This window comes from Phalacrocorax carbo, chromosome 9 (assembly GCF_963921805.1).
Source record: "Phalacrocorax carbo chromosome 9, bPhaCar2.1, whole genome shotgun sequence".
Lineage (NCBI taxonomy): Eukaryota > Metazoa > Chordata > Aves > Suliformes > Phalacrocoracidae > Phalacrocorax > Phalacrocorax carbo.
Window position 1 is genome coordinate 25,645,719 of NC_087521.1, and position 16,887 is coordinate 25,662,605.

Consider the following 16,887-nt stretch of genomic DNA (forward strand, 5'->3'; position numbering starts at 1 on the left):
AGCCCATTGTAATTCTAGAGAAAAAGCAGATGGCTGCAGAGCTTTCTTGCCATATTATAGGATCTCTAGTTGCTTCACATAAATGCAGACAAATTGGTAAATGAGGTCTGGTGGAAGTAAGCACTAAATCAGCGAGCAGAAGAAAACAAGTCCCTCGGGAATCCTAAAACTCAGACGTAACTTCCTTAAATGAGGAAAACAAAGAACTAGAAAGAATACGAAGAATGAGAAATAGCCAGTCTATTTCCATACGGGACAGCTCAAAGGAAGAATAAAAGATAGAAAAGGGGAAGGAACAGTCACAGTATAAACCGCAGCATTTAAATTGCCTTGTGGTGGAAGTAATGTTTCTTCTTGATCAGTTGAGTGTATAAAAGACTACTAAAGGTAGCGTTTGCGGTGGGTGGTGGTTTTGTTGTGTTTCTCCTTTTTTTAACTCTTTAGCCTCAGAAACGTAAAATGTTTTACCTTCCTTGCTTTTTCTGGGGTCTTTCCTGAAAAAGTTGGAGTTCTGATGTGAATGACTAGGAAGAGAAGTCTTCCGATCTCCGAAGGCAAGCCCCGAAGTAGCTCTTTGTGGACAGCCGGAATAAGTTCTAACGAGGTAAGAGGCGTGCTTGACACACCCCGCTAGACCTCCCCTCTCCCGCGCCCTTCCAGCTTGCCTCCCGTCTCCCGCGGCCGCACAAGGCGGGGTGCGCAGGGGCCCGGCTCCTCAGTCCGCCCCGCGCAGGGGAGCGGGCTCGGAGCGGCGGAGCGAGGCGGGGGCTCCGCGCCCGGTGTGAGGGGGCTGCCTCGCCCCGCGGGCAGATCCCCGGCCGGCGAGGGGGCCGGAGGAGGCGGGCAGCCCTCCCCTCCCTCCCTCCTCCCGCCCCGTCGCGCCGGAGCCCGGCGGCGCTGCGGCCGGGGGGGTGCCGCTTTCCCGGCCGCCGAGCAAGCCGCGGGCGCTCCGCCGCGCTCCCGGAGCTCCCGGGGCCATGGGGCTGCCCGCCGCCGGGCTCATCGGCTGCTGCTGCCTGCTGCCCCTCGTCCTCCCCGCAGCCCCGGGTAAGGCCGGCCGCGGGGGGCGGTGCGGGGAGCGGTGCGGGGGCGCGGCGGGAGGGCGAGCAGCAGCGGGCACCCCGGCGTTTGCCGCCGCGGGGAGCGGCGCGGCGGGGGGAGGCGGTCTGGGAAAGTTTTCGGAGTTTGCCGGGGCCGGGCGGGAGCGGCGGCGGGAGCCCTCCTGCAGCCGGTCCCCCGGGGGCGAAGCCTTCCGCGGCGCTCGCGCCGGCCGGGGGTGCCGCTGGCCCTTCGGACGCTCGCTCTTTGCACCGACGGAGCGCGTTTCTGGTGTCCTTTGCGCGGGATGCCCGTGCCTAATGGTGATCTTTCAGAGGAGCGTTGCTTGACGCAAATACTTGAAACAAACAAAAAAGTGTGACTGAGACCTCTTCTCCTTAACTTACGTTATTATTCATGCATGATTTAATGAAAATGGTGATTTTTTTTTCATCCGACGGAGGGCTGAAATGAGTTCACCACTTCTACTGTAAGCTGTTTCAAATTTCTTTTCTGACTAAAAGTATTTTTGGGTTTCAAGTAGTTCTGAAACAATGCATTCGGAGTGGCATGTTGTGAAGTGGCGTACATGGGCCTGTTCTGAAATTTCCGTTTTAAAGTAGCGTATAGTGGTATTGCATACGCTTTGCGCATGCTAAAGTGACTTTGTATTCTTTTGCGGTTGATTCTTTATGTCATTTCACTTATCCTATAGGATAAGTGATTCCTATCTGTAAAGTTCTCCAGATTAAGTTCATTTAAAATTTTATGTTGCAAAAACCCATGTATTTGGAGAAAAAAGTATCAGAACATTATGCAGTCTGGGTTCTTTTAAAATGTCGGGTATGTGTATAGGACATGATATGATTTTTTTCTGAGTACTGATTTCTCTGGTTTGATATTATAAATCTCTTCTTCCAGGAGTGAACTGTAAAACTGGCTGCCACCCAGAAAATGGATTTTGTGAATTTCCCAGTGAATGCAGGTAAAAAGATCTGTCAGACAGGGCTATTAGCACTGGAACGGATGGCTTCAATAATTCATAGTCCGGTAAAATAGACAGAAGCTGAAATGATTGCTCTCTGAAAATATGGAACCGTAATGGAACAGCACTCTATTAGGACACAGTAACTGGAATCATAGAGCATAGGCATCTAGGTGCCTTTTTAGTCTACTTTTTCATGTAAGAAAAATCTTTATGTTGATCAGCATTTATTTATTTTTTTTCTCATGGAATGAAAGAGTTTTCTTCACATAAACTGCTTCTAGTAGCCCGGAAGCATTGATGGTATCTTTTTGTTCAAATGTGCTGCGTAGTCCAATTTTGTATCCGAAAGTTTGTTTACTGTGCCTCAGAAAGGGGAACATCCTTGTAATTATGTTTATTAAAAATAAACTATGCCTCTATCTTGTCTTTTATCTCTTTCAGGTGTCAACCTGGTTGGCAGGGTGCTCTTTGTAATGAGTGTGTTCCTTTCCCTGGGTGTTTGCATGGCAGCTGTGCCAAGCCCTGGCAGTGCATCTGTGAGGAGGGCTGGATTGGCAGCCTCTGTGACATAGGTTTGCACATCCTTTCCTGTCCTTGAGCAAGTGACGTGAAACAGCACCATCTGGTGCTGGAAACATGCAAAAGTCCTTCTGGATAACTCATTTTAAAAGATTGAATGTTAGTGCCAGATAACAAGGGGGTTCTGGGCAGCAGCATATAAACGTGGAACTTCTGTAATAGTTTAGGCAGAAGCATGCAGCATCTTTTGTAAGTGGGCATATGTGCGAGCAAAGCGTAAATTCATTCTATTTTAAACATTGATCATTGTGGAGAAGGCCAACAAATAACTGCTCCCTTGTCGTATAAGCCTTCTCTATAAAAATACAAGTTGTCTTGTATATGTTAAATATTGTGAAATATATACCTGACACATTATATATATGCTACTGTCTGTTCAGAAAGATGTAAGCATAATACTTATCACTTCCTGAAATGGAAAATATTGTTCTTATTTCTTCCTTTACTAAACCCAGAGATGATTCAGTGGAGTAGCATTAGTATAACTGAGAAAAAGGTCTGCCTGAACAGGCTGCCACTTCCCTCTCAGATCTGAGGGGTAAGCACAGCTCTTCTGTGCACTCTCTCACCCCTTGCCAGTCAGAATAAGGCAGCTTAGCATAAGCAAGCTGAAGAACTGGCCTTTTCTGAGCTGGTTTATTTTGGCTGACACAGGCAAATGTTCAGCCAAAGAGGTCTGAGGGCGCCAAAACCGCATGAGCATCCAGGAGCATGCGCCTCTTCAGCCCGCGTGGCTGCAGCTGGAAGAGGATAGGTGTCCAGGGCCTCATTCTCTTTTCAGATCTTTCCGGCTTTTGTTATACAGCTTATAATTTATAAAGCATGCCTATGTTCTGCCAATGAATACCCAAAACTGTAATTAGTGATGACACAGTTCGAGCTGGATAAAATTTTCAAGATGACTAAAAGACTCAGAAGATTTGAGGTAGTTCTCATGCTTGCAGTGACATGGAGCTTGATGCAAGGTACTCGGGTACTCATTTAGCTTCTCATCAGGTTTTGCAGCCCGTACTCACCAGTTGCACGTATAAGCATAGACAGGCTTCTTTAGTTTAAAGAGAGTCCTGGTATGTTTGCAGGACCTGTGGTAGCAATGGTGCAGATGTGACTATAAGGTCTTAGAGATTTTGTTCTGGACACCTCTCACAGATGTGTTTGTACCTGAGGGAGACACCTAGATTCTCATTACAGTTAGTGAGGAGGAATGAGTCCCTCTGTTGTCTGTGAGCTACAATCACAGATTTCTAAAACTGGACAGAACAACCACCCACTGCCATGTTACGAGTCTCAGTTCTCTTGCTTGTCCAGATTTTTAAAGGTACCATCTTGTTTAATATCTTTATCAATGATCAGGATGAGGGGATCGAGTGCACCCTCAGTAAGTTTGCAGATGACACCAAGTTGGGTGGAAGTGTTGATCTGCTGGAGGGCAGGAAGGCCCGACAGAGGGACCTGGACAGGCTGGATCATTGGGCCGGAGCCAATGGTATGAGATTCAACAAGGCCAAGTGCCGGGTCCTGCACTTGGGTCACATCAGCCCCATACTACACTACAGGCTTGGGGAGGAGTGGCTGGAGAGCTGCCTGGAGGAAAAGGACCTGGGGGTGTTGGTTGACAGCCAGCTGAACATGAGCCAGCAGTGTGCTCAGGCGGCCAAGGTGGCCAACAGCATCCTGGTTTGTATCAGGAATAGTGTGGCCAGCAGGAGCAGGGAAGTGATCGTGCCCCTGTACTCGGCACTGGTGAGGCCGCACCCTGAATACTGTGTTCAGTTTTGGGCCCCTCAGTACAAGAAGGACATCGAGGTGCTGGAGTGTGTCCAGAGAAGGGCAACGAAGCTGGTGAAGGGTCTGGAGAGCAGGTCTTATGAGGAGCAGCTGAGGGAACGGGGTTGTTTAGCCTGGAGAAAGAGGCTGAGGGGAGACCTTATGGCTCTCTACAACTACCTGAAAGGAGGTTGTAGCGAGGTGGGTGTTGGTCTCTTCTCCCAGGTAACAAGCAGTAGGATGAGAGTAAATAGCCTCAAGGTGCATCAGGGGAGGTTTAGATTGGATTTTAGGAAAGCTTTCTTTACTGAGAGAGTGGTCAGGCACTGGAACAGGCTGCCCAGGGAGGCTGTGGAGTCACCATCCCTGGAGGTATTTAAAAGACGTGTAGACGTGGCACTTCAGGGCATCATTTAGGAGACATGGTAGTGTTGGGTTGATGGTTGGCCTCGGTGATCCTAGAGGTCTTTTCCAACCTTAATGATGCTATGATTCTATAATCTTCACACCTAAAGATTCCTGTAAATTTAGTTTTTCAAGCTGGGCATAGTTTTAAAAGCTGTAAGTGCCTAGCTGAATTTCTAAGTACTAATATATCTTTGCAGTTTTGAGCCTTGCAATGTTTCCTTCTTGCAACTGGTACTTAGGATGCAAAACAATGCTTTGGAAATTGTACTCACATCTTTAGGGAAAAATATTATTTTAATGCATATTCATTAAGATAGTTCTATAAACCAAAAAATGTATCCCTTGCTTAAGTTCAGTAACTATTATTTCTCTCAACACTCAGAGTCATCTCAGAGTTGTCTTTGCCAATTTGAATCTAGATCCCCATAAAGAGCTGCCAAGAATATTCAGCCATAAAGAAACAATCATCTTTTCATCTGCAGGAACATGTTATGGTGACAGTCTTTCATCTCAGTGGATTTACCAACTCTAAATGTATTGTTTTGCCACAAGGGATCACGAGAAGGGTCCTTTTCTTGCTACTTGAAAGTTGCTCCAACTTGTTATCCTGACCCAATAAAGCACTGAACCCTCAAATGGGGTAATTACTCAGCCGCTGATCTCATCATCGTCTGCCAAAGAGTTGGTTTCCTGGCTGTATAAGTCATTACAGACTGCTATAACTCATTAGCAGGTACCACTAAATGAAACCTGATCAGGTTAGGAAAAAGGAAGGCTTTTGAAGGCTCCTGCTCTTTTGAGGTTCACTGGCATATACACGTAACTGTTTTTTAAATATGGAAATACAAACCCATTCTTACTGTAAAGTAGCAGACTCCTTGCCTCTCTCTACTAATACTGAACTTTTGTGTCTGATGACAGCAGGCCATGGTTGTTATATTTTTCACATGCATGTGACTTTAAGTGCCATTTTTTAGCTACTGGAGACCATTTTTATCTTCAGGTGCATAGTCAGATAAAGCATTTAAGAAAGTTACATTTGTATTCTTTCTGTGGAGGTTGACAAAGGGTCATGAGTAATGCGGTTTTGGAATTCTCTTGAAATTCTTCCTTTTTGCTGCTATAGGAAGTGAAATATTTGCCAGGGAATTTCTGCCATAGACACTGTTTTAATGTTGGCATCTGTGAGCAAGCGCAAACTCACAAGGATGGTAAAACCAGGAATGGGAAACTGTGGGAGAGTCTGAAGTTCATTTGACCACTACTGTAAACACCTGAAACATTTGTAAAATATAGATATAATCTCAGCACCTTATTTGCTTGCTATGCATGGGAGGAAAAAGATGATTCAGAATGGTGGTGTTATCTCTATTTTCTAGAAAAGATAGTGTACAGTCTTCCTGGCTTGGGTCATGGAAGTTCCTTTCTGGAGTCATTTTAGAACAAGTGGTTTACTAATGCTTCTGACTGTGTAGCTGTTGTTTTTACCAAGGGTAGCCTGGTCCTCAGTTCAGGTCAAGAACGACCTTCCCAGTAATTTATAGGCATGTGGATAATAGGTTGGTCTTGATCCACTGTAAAATGTAGGGGAGGGTCAGTGGTATCATTTATGGCTATTATTGCACTTAAAGAAAGAAATCTATGAGTTGGTGTTAGTGCTAACACTGCTGGTTAACCTCTTTGCAAGGGATATACCAGCCTGTCTAACTGAATGCCTTGGCATCTTCTCATTTTGTGGAAACACAACCTTGAAATTGGGTATATGAACACCCGGAACCAGGCTGCACAGTACAGGATTTCCTTCTACGGCTGTCTGAGATAGACTACACAGTACAGGAGCAGGTACCACATCAAACACTGACTATAAAAAAGGGAAAAACAGTTTAGTCAATTTATTTCCAGGAAAAAAAAGACATTTCAGTACGAGTATATGATCTACCTTGCTAAATCAGATCAGTCATCTCTGTCATCTGGTCATCTCTGGCTGTGTCTGCACAGTCATTCTAGTGGGCCCCTGACCTCCTGCTTGAATCTTAGCCTCAGTTTCCCTAAAAAGCCAATATGTGGTGTGAGCTCAGAGTATACTGTGCTACATGCCACTCAACTGCTTTGCCAAGGGCATGTGTTAGTAAGCTGTCATCAAAGAGAGTACAGGTGGAGCCTCTAAAACTCATGCTAGGCATGCAGGAAGCAGAGTCTAGAAAATCTGCTGTGACATATACTACTGAGCCTGCCTTCCTTGTACAAACACTCAGTGATTGCTTCATGTACTGCAGCATGACAACTTAGTTTTATGCAAGTATTAATTATTGGTAATGTGATTGTAGCCATTCATAATATATGTGTAAATGTAAAGTCCTTTTTCAAATTCTCATCTCAGACTCAGTTATCACTTAAGTAAATCAATTGGTTGTTGGTGTTTTGAGAGGTAAACTAGACAAAATAGAGAAAGTGGGCCATTTGGGGCTATTTATGTTATAAAATTATATGTTCCTACAAGCTTTTAAGTTGTGTTTTAAAATTAAATCCTTGACACAAATTACTGACAGTAATGTATGTGTGTATACATATATACACACACATACTTATCCATATATATTTCGGAATGTTTCCTTGCCCCTGCATCAGAGTTCATGCTTTATTAGCTGCCTTTAAAGCCTGTGAAAATAGTTTGCAAACAACACTGCTCCGAAAAGCATTCAAGGTTATTTTGGTCCTTGTGAAAATTGGAGCTTACACTCAAAGTGCATGCAAAGTGGTTGTCTTGCAATGGGAGTAGGCTAATACATTAGAAAATAGAACCTCTTATCCAGGGAAGATTGTATTTGAAAACTAAGGCTGTTGAATGTTTTCTATCATTAAAATTTTGCAGTACCTCATGATATCATCTAACTTTCATGTTATATTGTGGGTAGTAAAATATAAAGGCCCTTGAATCCCTTTTCATCTTCTTAGAAAGTGTATGCGTGCACGTGTGTGCGAGGCATCAGATAACTTTCAGTCAGCAGTTCTCTGCAGCTGCTCCTTTAGTTGGCTAAAATATACACTTGTTTGTTTATTTATTTTAATTATTTTTAAAATTCAGTAATCATTTGAGTGGGAAGTGGCTCAGCGGGGAAATTGTGAAGGAAAAGATGTGTGACTTCGGATCCAGATGTCATACAGTTCTCTCTTCTGGTACAGTTATGTAAGGGCTGGATGCAGCCCAGCTAAAAGATTAAATTCTAAGAGATTTTTTTTAACTTGATGATCTGTTATTATGAAATGTTTGTTCATAAGCACATAATGATAGGCTCTCAGGAAGGGAGCAGGGAGAATTCCCGGTTCATGATTTCTTTATGAGAATTTGGCTCATGGAGAAGCCAAGGTTGTGAAAGGATGACTCAACCACATAGAAGTTCTTTCTCCCCTACTAATATGTTATTGATAATAGTACTTCTTTATAGACTGGAACAATTTAAACATATTTTACAAGTAGGAGTTAGGAAGGGAGAAGCAAGCTGAAAGCGCTTGCAATAGTTGAACAATCTGAGCTCCATTTTAACAGAGGGAGGAGTCAATCAGAATTTATAAAATGCAGCATGAAGGACCATTAAAGCTATATTTTATCTGAAGTACTGTTTACTATTTACTGACTCTTTCACATTAGATTAATTGAGCCCTCTGTTTTTCAAACAGATATTCACCCGTGTTCTACAAAGCCCTGCAGCAATAACTCAACATGCATAGAGACGGGCGATGGAGGATATATTTGTCTGTGTGCCCAGGGATTTACAGGAAAAAACTGTCATCTCAAAAAAGGACCCTGCATTATTAATGGGTAAATATTGATTTCTGACATAAATTTAAAATTCACAGTCCTACTGACTTTTATTCAAAATTCTTTGCTAAGTGGAAGTATCTCTGAGCTAAAACACATAATACTTCTGCTAGTTGCTGATATTTTTATCAAATTTTACAAATCTGATCTGTTCATATTGTGAAGATTTACAGATTTTCAGCATGAGTTTGTGTGCATAATTCGAGTACTGAAAGTGATAATTTCATATTTTGTGGTGGTGAATTCATGCCTTCCCATGATTTTAGTAAACAAACTTGAAGTAACCTCCCATCCTGTGTTCTCACCTGTAGTGAGAGCTAATTGTACATATGAACCATATGCAGTAATAAGAACAGTAGCGAACACATAAGCTGTCCGCACAAAAACGTCTAGTCCACTCTCCTGCCATTTCTCTTAACTGACATATAATTCTATGTCCATAGTTTACTGAAGGAGATCATCTCTCTTCCACCAGAACAGGGTGTGAGAGGCCATTGTTCTCCATTCTCTAAGAGAAGTGGGACATTAGGAACAGCATTGCCAGCAGGTTGAAGGAGATGATTCTTCCCCTCTGCTCAGTGCCAGTGAGGCACATCTGGAGTGCTGGGTCCAGTTCTGGGCTCTCCAGTACGAAAAGGACATGGACACACTGGAGTGAGTCCAGTGAAGGGCCATGAAGACGATTAAGGGATGAGAACATTTCTCCTATAAGGAGAGGCTGAAAGCTGGATTGTTTAGCCTGGAGAAGAGCAGGCTCTGAGGGAACTTATCCATATGTATAAATACCTGATGGGGAGAAGCAAAGAAGATGGATCCAGACTTTTCTTAGAGGTACCCAGTGAAAGGGCAAGGGGCAACGGGCATAGACTGAAAAACTTTCAGCAGTATCACTGGCAGAACTGCTTGAAAAAAGAATGACCTTTCAAAGCTAAAAAAATTGTAGATTGGTGGTTTTTTTTGAAATCTAGAAGTACCTGCTGTCTTCCAGCTCATCAAGGATCTCATCCCATAAGGATACAGAATCCCTTTCCAGTGGATACAAGCTTGGTAAAACTACCACCTTAAAATCAGTTTTCTTTTTTGGATATTGCTTCTTTCTCTCTAGCTCCATATTAGTACCCTCTGGTTCTCTTTTCGCTCAGCAATAGGTAATTATGAATATTCAGATCTACCTTTTGACTAAATCTTCCTGAAGACTTGTACACTCTTGTTTAAGGAACATTAACACCTCTCACTCTTTCTGGTAAGAATTGCCACTCTTACAACTTTATGTCAGTGGAATTTTTTTGTCATTGCTTTTAATTGGGGGATTGTCACACAGTTCTGTCTGGGTTTACTTTCAGCATCTAAGGTAAATGCTCGGATTTGCCTATTGACAAATTGCCTTCATTGACAAGGAGGAAAATTAAGTTCCTCGCAAGTACTTTGAATGACATCCAAGGTACTTGCCTTACATAGTGAGTGTGAATAGCTTGCTTTCTCCACTTCTCTTCTGTAGAGCAAATATTTCAGTAACTCAATAAGGATGTATATCAACTATCCCAAAGAACAGGTGAGGTACAGTGTCAATGAAATAACACAGATTAGTTCTATGTACTTCATTAAAATCCTCAAGCTTTTAAATTGCTGAAACTACATTTTTGTGATAGTACCTCTGTGTTCAAATTGAATACTCATGAGCTAGTCTGGAGATCATGAACACTTTTTTTTAAGGAAACAACATATTTGAAACAGCAATTCCTTTTCTCTAGGAAGCTGTGTCTTTTTCAGGAAAATGAGGAGCAGGGTCTGCAGATCTGCTTTTAGTTAAAAAAGACAACTTTTCTCAGCATAAGTACTCCATGTCTGCTTATAACTCACAGTCCACCAAAGAGAGCACCTCACATCCTGGAAAAACACCTCATCATATGATGTCATCTCATTCACATCTCACTTCCTCTCAGTTCCTCTCTACCTCAGTGGTAATGTTAATGATGTTGGTATTACTAAGCATTGTCGCTGGCTCCTTAGTTAATATTCACAGATGGAATGAAGACAATTCACAAATCAAAATGATTGTTCTAGTCTGTTTATAAATCAGGCAGATGTATCTGCATTAGTGACATCTGTGTGACGTTCTGAAGTTTTGCTCTGAAGCAGAGGAGTGAGTGGTACTTTAAAATGAAAGCAGAGTATTTGGAAACCAAAGAAGCAGTATGTCCATGTTTCCACAACTAGCCTTTCACGTACCACACCTTGCTGAACATGCTTTAAATGCCAAGAATGCAAAGTAACTGAATCTATGCAAGGAGATTAATATTAATACCTTATTTATTTAAACATATAAAAATTAGGTAGATGCAACTCAGTGTTAGTAATAAATAAAGAATACGTTTTCAAAATTCTGCATATTTCCCCTTAGCTGCTTTTTATTTAAGTTGCTTACACTTATGAAACGTTCCGAAAAAATTTTACACTTATATTCTTCAACAATTTCTTCCCATTTCCCTGCAAAATACTGTAATTTGACCTGCCCAGGAGGCTTCAAACTTCTACACATTGCCATATCCAAAACAGCTTGTCAGATTTTCCATGGGAATTATAAAGTCAAGAGAGGGTGCTAGTCCCTCCAAGACAGGCCATAACCACTCATTTACTCATGGACTGAATGGCTACAGCTTCTGTATTTTGCTTAAAGCAGACAAAGCGACCAGTGATTGTGGCAAATGATTGTGGCAAAATTCCCTGTTTGCATTATCACCTCAAGTTGTCATGTTGTCACCAACAACTGATAACTGCTACGTCAAAGTCCAGGGACAACCACACCATTCACTTTTCTAATACTAATTCCAGACTTCCAATTTGTTCTTTCAGTAGCCTTATTTTCCAGACAACATCTACAGTGAAGGATAATACAAGAGGACAGAGCAGGGCAGTTTATATGGAAGTGGCAAAAAAACAGACAGGTGATTCCTCTACCACAACATTCAGGCTTTCCTGGTGGGTGGCCACCAATTATTTCAGTCCTCAGTAAAGTCAGAGGTGTTTGGGTAGTCTCTATCATAGCTAGTCCCAGAGCAATGGCTGGGCATTTGAGAAGCTTACCCTTATCCCGACCAATGGTCAGGGACCATTTGTAGTCAGGAGTTTATATCTCTTTCACAGTCATCTCACTCAGACATCAACAGATCTCTTAAATCAATGTGTCCCTTCATGGAAATCCATAATGGCTGATTGCTACTGACCACTGCATATGTGAAATGCTGTGATGTTCATTACTCCTGGGACTTTCCCCTGGAAACGTAACACTTAAATAACAGCTTGGACTTTTCAACTATGTCCTGGTGCTATGTTGTATGTCTTCAGAGATTTATAGGTATTAGGAAAAACTGTAGTTGTCAGAAAGGCTTGTTTTAAGATTTACCAAGTATTATTCATTTTTAGAAAATAAGTTTTAAAAGCTTTGTTTATATATGATAACTGCCAAGACAGTGGGTTTTGAGATTTATTTGTAAACCTGTGACCCAGGGCCCCTTTTCTGCCTACACAACCAGTTGAAGAACCAAGTCCAAGTGCATAGCTCCACTGAATTGGCACATTTGTGCCTTTCTGTTAATGGGTGTCTCTATCTTTTGGCCTTATACTCAGTAAAGCACGGTTACTTTGCAAAGGTAAAAAAGGTGTCTCAGTGAATTTACATCAGTTAAAATATGGTTCCAGGCTATTAAGTTCTTAAAGGGTTTGCAGAAATACTTGGTTTCCTATAGTCCTGTCCTCACGTTACAGCTGCCTTTGCCAAGGCTGAAACTATCCCATTTATATTTTTTATTATAATTATACTTATTGAGATTTTTGGCGGAACAGCAGTTTGCAAGAAAGTATCTGTTTGCCTCTAAATTTTTTGTATGTCACGGAGCACTGAAGAGGCAGAATAAAAACAATCAGCTTTATATCTAGCTGCCATGGCAGTGTGTTTTCCTTTGCCAATAAAATACATAAATTATCTTATGAATAATTAGGTGGAAAAGAAAGCCATGTTGCTAGTGTCTTTGTTCAGTCTTGTCTGAATAGTTGCTCAGCTAAATAGCTCTAAGCATATGAAAACACTGGGAAGCTTAATTTGAATAAATGCTTGAAATAATTTAAAATCCCTTCACAGCTCTTCAGGTCGACTTTATATGCTGGTGTATTAATCCTGCCCGAAGGGTTGGCAGAAGATGCTATAATCTGTATTGACAAAGCTGTTGAACTAATTCATTCTTGATTCAACTTCATTGACTTCAGTGGATTTGCATTTGGAAATAGTTTTTCTAAAGAAAACCATTTCTCTTTTTATTAGATAAAGTGCTTCCTAATAGCTTCTTCCATTGGACTTTAATTCAGTCCTGTCTATGTGTTTGTTATCTGTTCTAGCTCTCCCTGCCAGAATGGAGGAACATGCATTGATGACAATGGTTTTGCTCCACATGCTTCCTGTCTGTGCCCTTCTGGTTTTGCTGGCAACTTCTGCGAAATAGATAGAGATGACTGTGAATCCAACCCGTGTGAAAATGGAGGAACATGTACAGATATTGGTGTGGGTTTCAGCTGTTTTTGTCCCCATGGTTATACAGGAAAACTCTGCAACAGCCGTGTCATATTTTGCGCAAGTGACCCATGTGAGAATGGAGGGACATGCAGTGAACATCCCCAGGGAGGATTCGAATGCATCTGTAAATCTGAATTTGTTGGTGTGACCTGCAAACACCCCAGCAAAAACACAAGCCTCGCTGGAATGAATACAGAGGCAAAGCATATGCAGAATTACAAGCTACCCCCAAAAGCTCATCACAGATCAGTTCATCATCAACAAGAAATCCTGAAAATAACAATGAAAGAAACAATCCAAAATACAGATCCCTTGCTCAGTAGAAGCCAGGTGATATGTTTTGTTGTACTGGGCTTGCTTACATGCCTTGTTGTCTTGGGTACAACCGGGATTGTGTTTTTTTCAAAATGTGAAACGTGGCTTGCTAATGCCAAATATAGTCATCTCCTACGCAAGAAAAAGAACTTTTTTCTAAAATCTAACAATGGGGAAAACCTCTCAGTCAATATTATCTTCCCAGAGAAGATCAAATTGACTAATTACACTAAGAACTATACTGCCATCTAGGCCCTTGAAAGCCAAGCAGCAACTTGCAACTTTCCATAGCAATATGTAAAATATATTGAACTTATTGCCTGTGATTGGCCTCAGTATTTGTGGGTACATTTGCTTGTGCTGAGTGATAATGAAGAAATATAATGTATCTGTATTGCTAAGGATGTTTTCATTCCCAAAAACAAAAATTAAGAAAAATAAAAATGATTAAAAAGCAGGGGATAGTAATTTTATTTCTTTTCAAGGCAGCTATTTTTTGTAAAATAAAAGGTAATTTACCACTGGAACTGTATTGCAGCTTTCTTGTCTTGTGCATAAATTATTTGGCAAATACGGTACCTGTAAATTACTCAGTAATGCTTTCTTTTTTAATAAACAGCAATTAAGGGCTATACTGGTTTATTTATTTATTTGTAAATGTTATGCTACAGCAATATCTGCAACAAGTTGCCCCTGCCTAATTGTTCTTCTGTTTGTTGTAAGAACTTTAGAGGTTGCAATCAACAGGAGCACATTCACACTGATGTCTCACCTATCCAGTCAGTTCTGTTATTTTTTACAGGCTTATAAAATAGATTATTGCTTCTGTAAAATCTATTAGGTCTTTGAGATATTGATTTCAGGTTAAAGGTCTCTGATGCTTGTGATGCTGCCTCCATAAATTGTTCTATTATTTACCTACCAAAATGTTGAAAACATGTTCAGTGTCTAATCTCTATACATCCTGTATAGAGACCTAGTAAACATGTAAAGGATCTGATTCTGACTTTTCTATAAATATTCCTCAAGGAACTCTGATGAGAAAAGTATCCTTCATGGCTGTGTCATAGGGAGAAATGAAAAGGTGACATGTGTCACTGAAAGAGGACAGTTGCTTTTAACTCTTCATTTCTGCTTTTTCTTTGCTATGTTTCAAGGAGAGGACAGGATTTTCAAGAATCAAAAGCAGCACTGGTGAACAGGCAAAGTCTCATGAAAGCAAAAACATTGTTAGGGGCCTGGAGGCACTAATAGGTCTTAAAGTCCCTGAGGAGCCTCACCTGGGGCCATCACCCACCCCCCTGCCCACAGGCCCATTTCAGGTCAGCCCAGGGCTGTTGTTCCTGATCTGAGCTATGCTGTAGGAGTGCTGGTCTCCACCTTCACCCGTGCCTGCTGGATGGACCTCAGACCTGTACTGTAGGTAGCCTATCTGCTGGATGAGCCCTATGAACCTGTGCTCCAGCCATGTTTCCTTTTGCTCCTGACCAGAGCCCATGGATGGACCCTGAACCTGGCTTATCTCTTGCTGTGTCTGGGACTGCAAATGGACCCCATTATCCAGCTCTGGTGATGTGTTCAGCCTCTGTGAAACTGTGCTGTTGGTGAGTGCATGTCCCACCCTGGGGCATGACCCTTCTGGGTCTCCCAGCTTCCCTACCTTACCTGGCAGCCTTTCAAAATGCAGTGCTTAAAGGTGTCTTTAGCTGCTGTTAAGTAGCAATTTACAGCCACCCCAGATAGGAACACTTAGCAGCTTATTCTAAGCTGTCTGATAACTATGATATTCCCAAATCCATTAGCAGCTGCTGAAATTAAAAAAAAAAAAAAAAAAAAAAAAAAGAGCCTTAAAGCATATACAGGTCATTACCCCAAGATTTTTTCTGTTGACCTCTCTTAATGGCTATGAGTATATAGCAAGTTTGCTGTATTGTTGATAATATTTGCACATATCATAGCTTTACAATGTAGTGCAAAGGTTAGAGCTAACAGGAAAAATGGAAGTGAGATACTACTGTCGGAAGTGTTGACTTCTAGGTAACAGGGTGGAAATTTTAAAGCAAGCAGATGCTCCCTCTCAAAACTCTTGTTAAGAAGACAGATATTCATCAAACCCAGAAACTTTTGAACTGGTCTTAGTGATGCTGACTAACTTACAAATCCAGATGAAGGTAAAACCAAGTAAGCAGCATTGAATTTGAAGCCATAAAATATGAGCCACAAGAGTTTACACATTTCTTTTAAAACAATGTATTTTAAATATGAAATTCATTATTGTACATTTAGCATGTAACATTTTAACATGATCTATTTTGTGATTAGAAGTATGTTAGGATCAGTTTGGAGGTAATCAGAAACACAGGATAACTCCATTAGGTAACTCAGACCATGCAGCTTTGATTCAAAAATGGTTGCAACAGCAGATGCCCACTAGGAATCAGTGATTAAATTCCATACTGAGCTGTGCGCCTTCTCTCTCCCTTTGAGCAAAGCCTCTGTCAACCCTTACAGCTTTTCTCTGCTCCCAGCCAAAGCAAGGCTTTGAGTAACAAAGCTTGTGTTTAAAATACAAAATCCAGGTAATTATAATTCATATTTATAAACTGTCACATGATTTTTGACAAGGTGACCTAGTTGGCAGCTCCTCCATCACAGTGTATTTCTTCATATGCGGACAGGAGAGCCTATTTGAAGGGAAGGTTATTAGCTCAACATGGAAAAAACCACAGATTTCAGCTCCCAGCATCCTTCCTAACATTGGTGGTGTCAGTGAAGAAATATAGAAGGCTGCTATTGTTCTGCTATACTCTCCAAAGGAAAAATGTCTTATCTTAAACATGGAAGGCTGGAAAAAATAATAGCTGTCTTTAGCTTCTCTGTTCCAGAAAAAAATTAAACATATATATGGGAGTTTCTCATATCTGTGCTCTTAGTGTAGTGAATGGCTGTGAAGCCTGATCACCACATAAGTGACAGAGAACTGGGATGGTAAGAAGAATTTTAGAAGTTTAAGAAATCTACAATGTTTGAAACAATAGCCTGCAACAGGTCTCCAAAGCAGAACTCTAAAACAAGCATTATGCAGAAACACTGACATAAAGGCAAAGAGGAGATAAAGCACATTGATACTGCTTCAATTTTATGTTTATTCTACATAGTTTTTAATAGTGAACAACATATCTATGATACCCATTGCCAGAGGTACCACCCTGCATTGCCATTTCTCACCCTTTTGATTTCTGAATGCTCTTCCTTAGTCAAGCAATGACGCCCCTGAGCCTCAAATGTTACCTCTGCTTTATTGCCTGTGAAAAAAATAAATAAGGACAACTAGCCTGAGGGATATGTTTGGACAGTGGGACAGTTTGTTAAGGACAGTAGCTCCCTCTTGTCCCAAGCTATAGG

General features: G+C 41.5%; 1 protein-coding gene across 1 annotated transcript; it reads left to right on the top strand.

Annotated features, from left to right (window-relative positions):
- Positions 1–657: 657 nt before the first annotated feature.
- Positions 658–14,114, top strand: DLK1 (delta like non-canonical Notch ligand 1). The gene is made up of 5 exons (XM_064460779.1): positions 658–1,047; positions 1,960–2,023; positions 2,468–2,598; positions 8,459–8,600; positions 12,993–14,114. Exons 1-5 carry the CDS (start codon positions 978–980, stop codon positions 13,732–13,734), a joined length of 1,149 nt encoding a protein of 382 aa, XP_064316849.1. The 5' UTR covers positions 658–977; the 3' UTR covers positions 13,735–14,114.
- Positions 14,115–16,887: the final 2,773 nt, after the last annotated feature.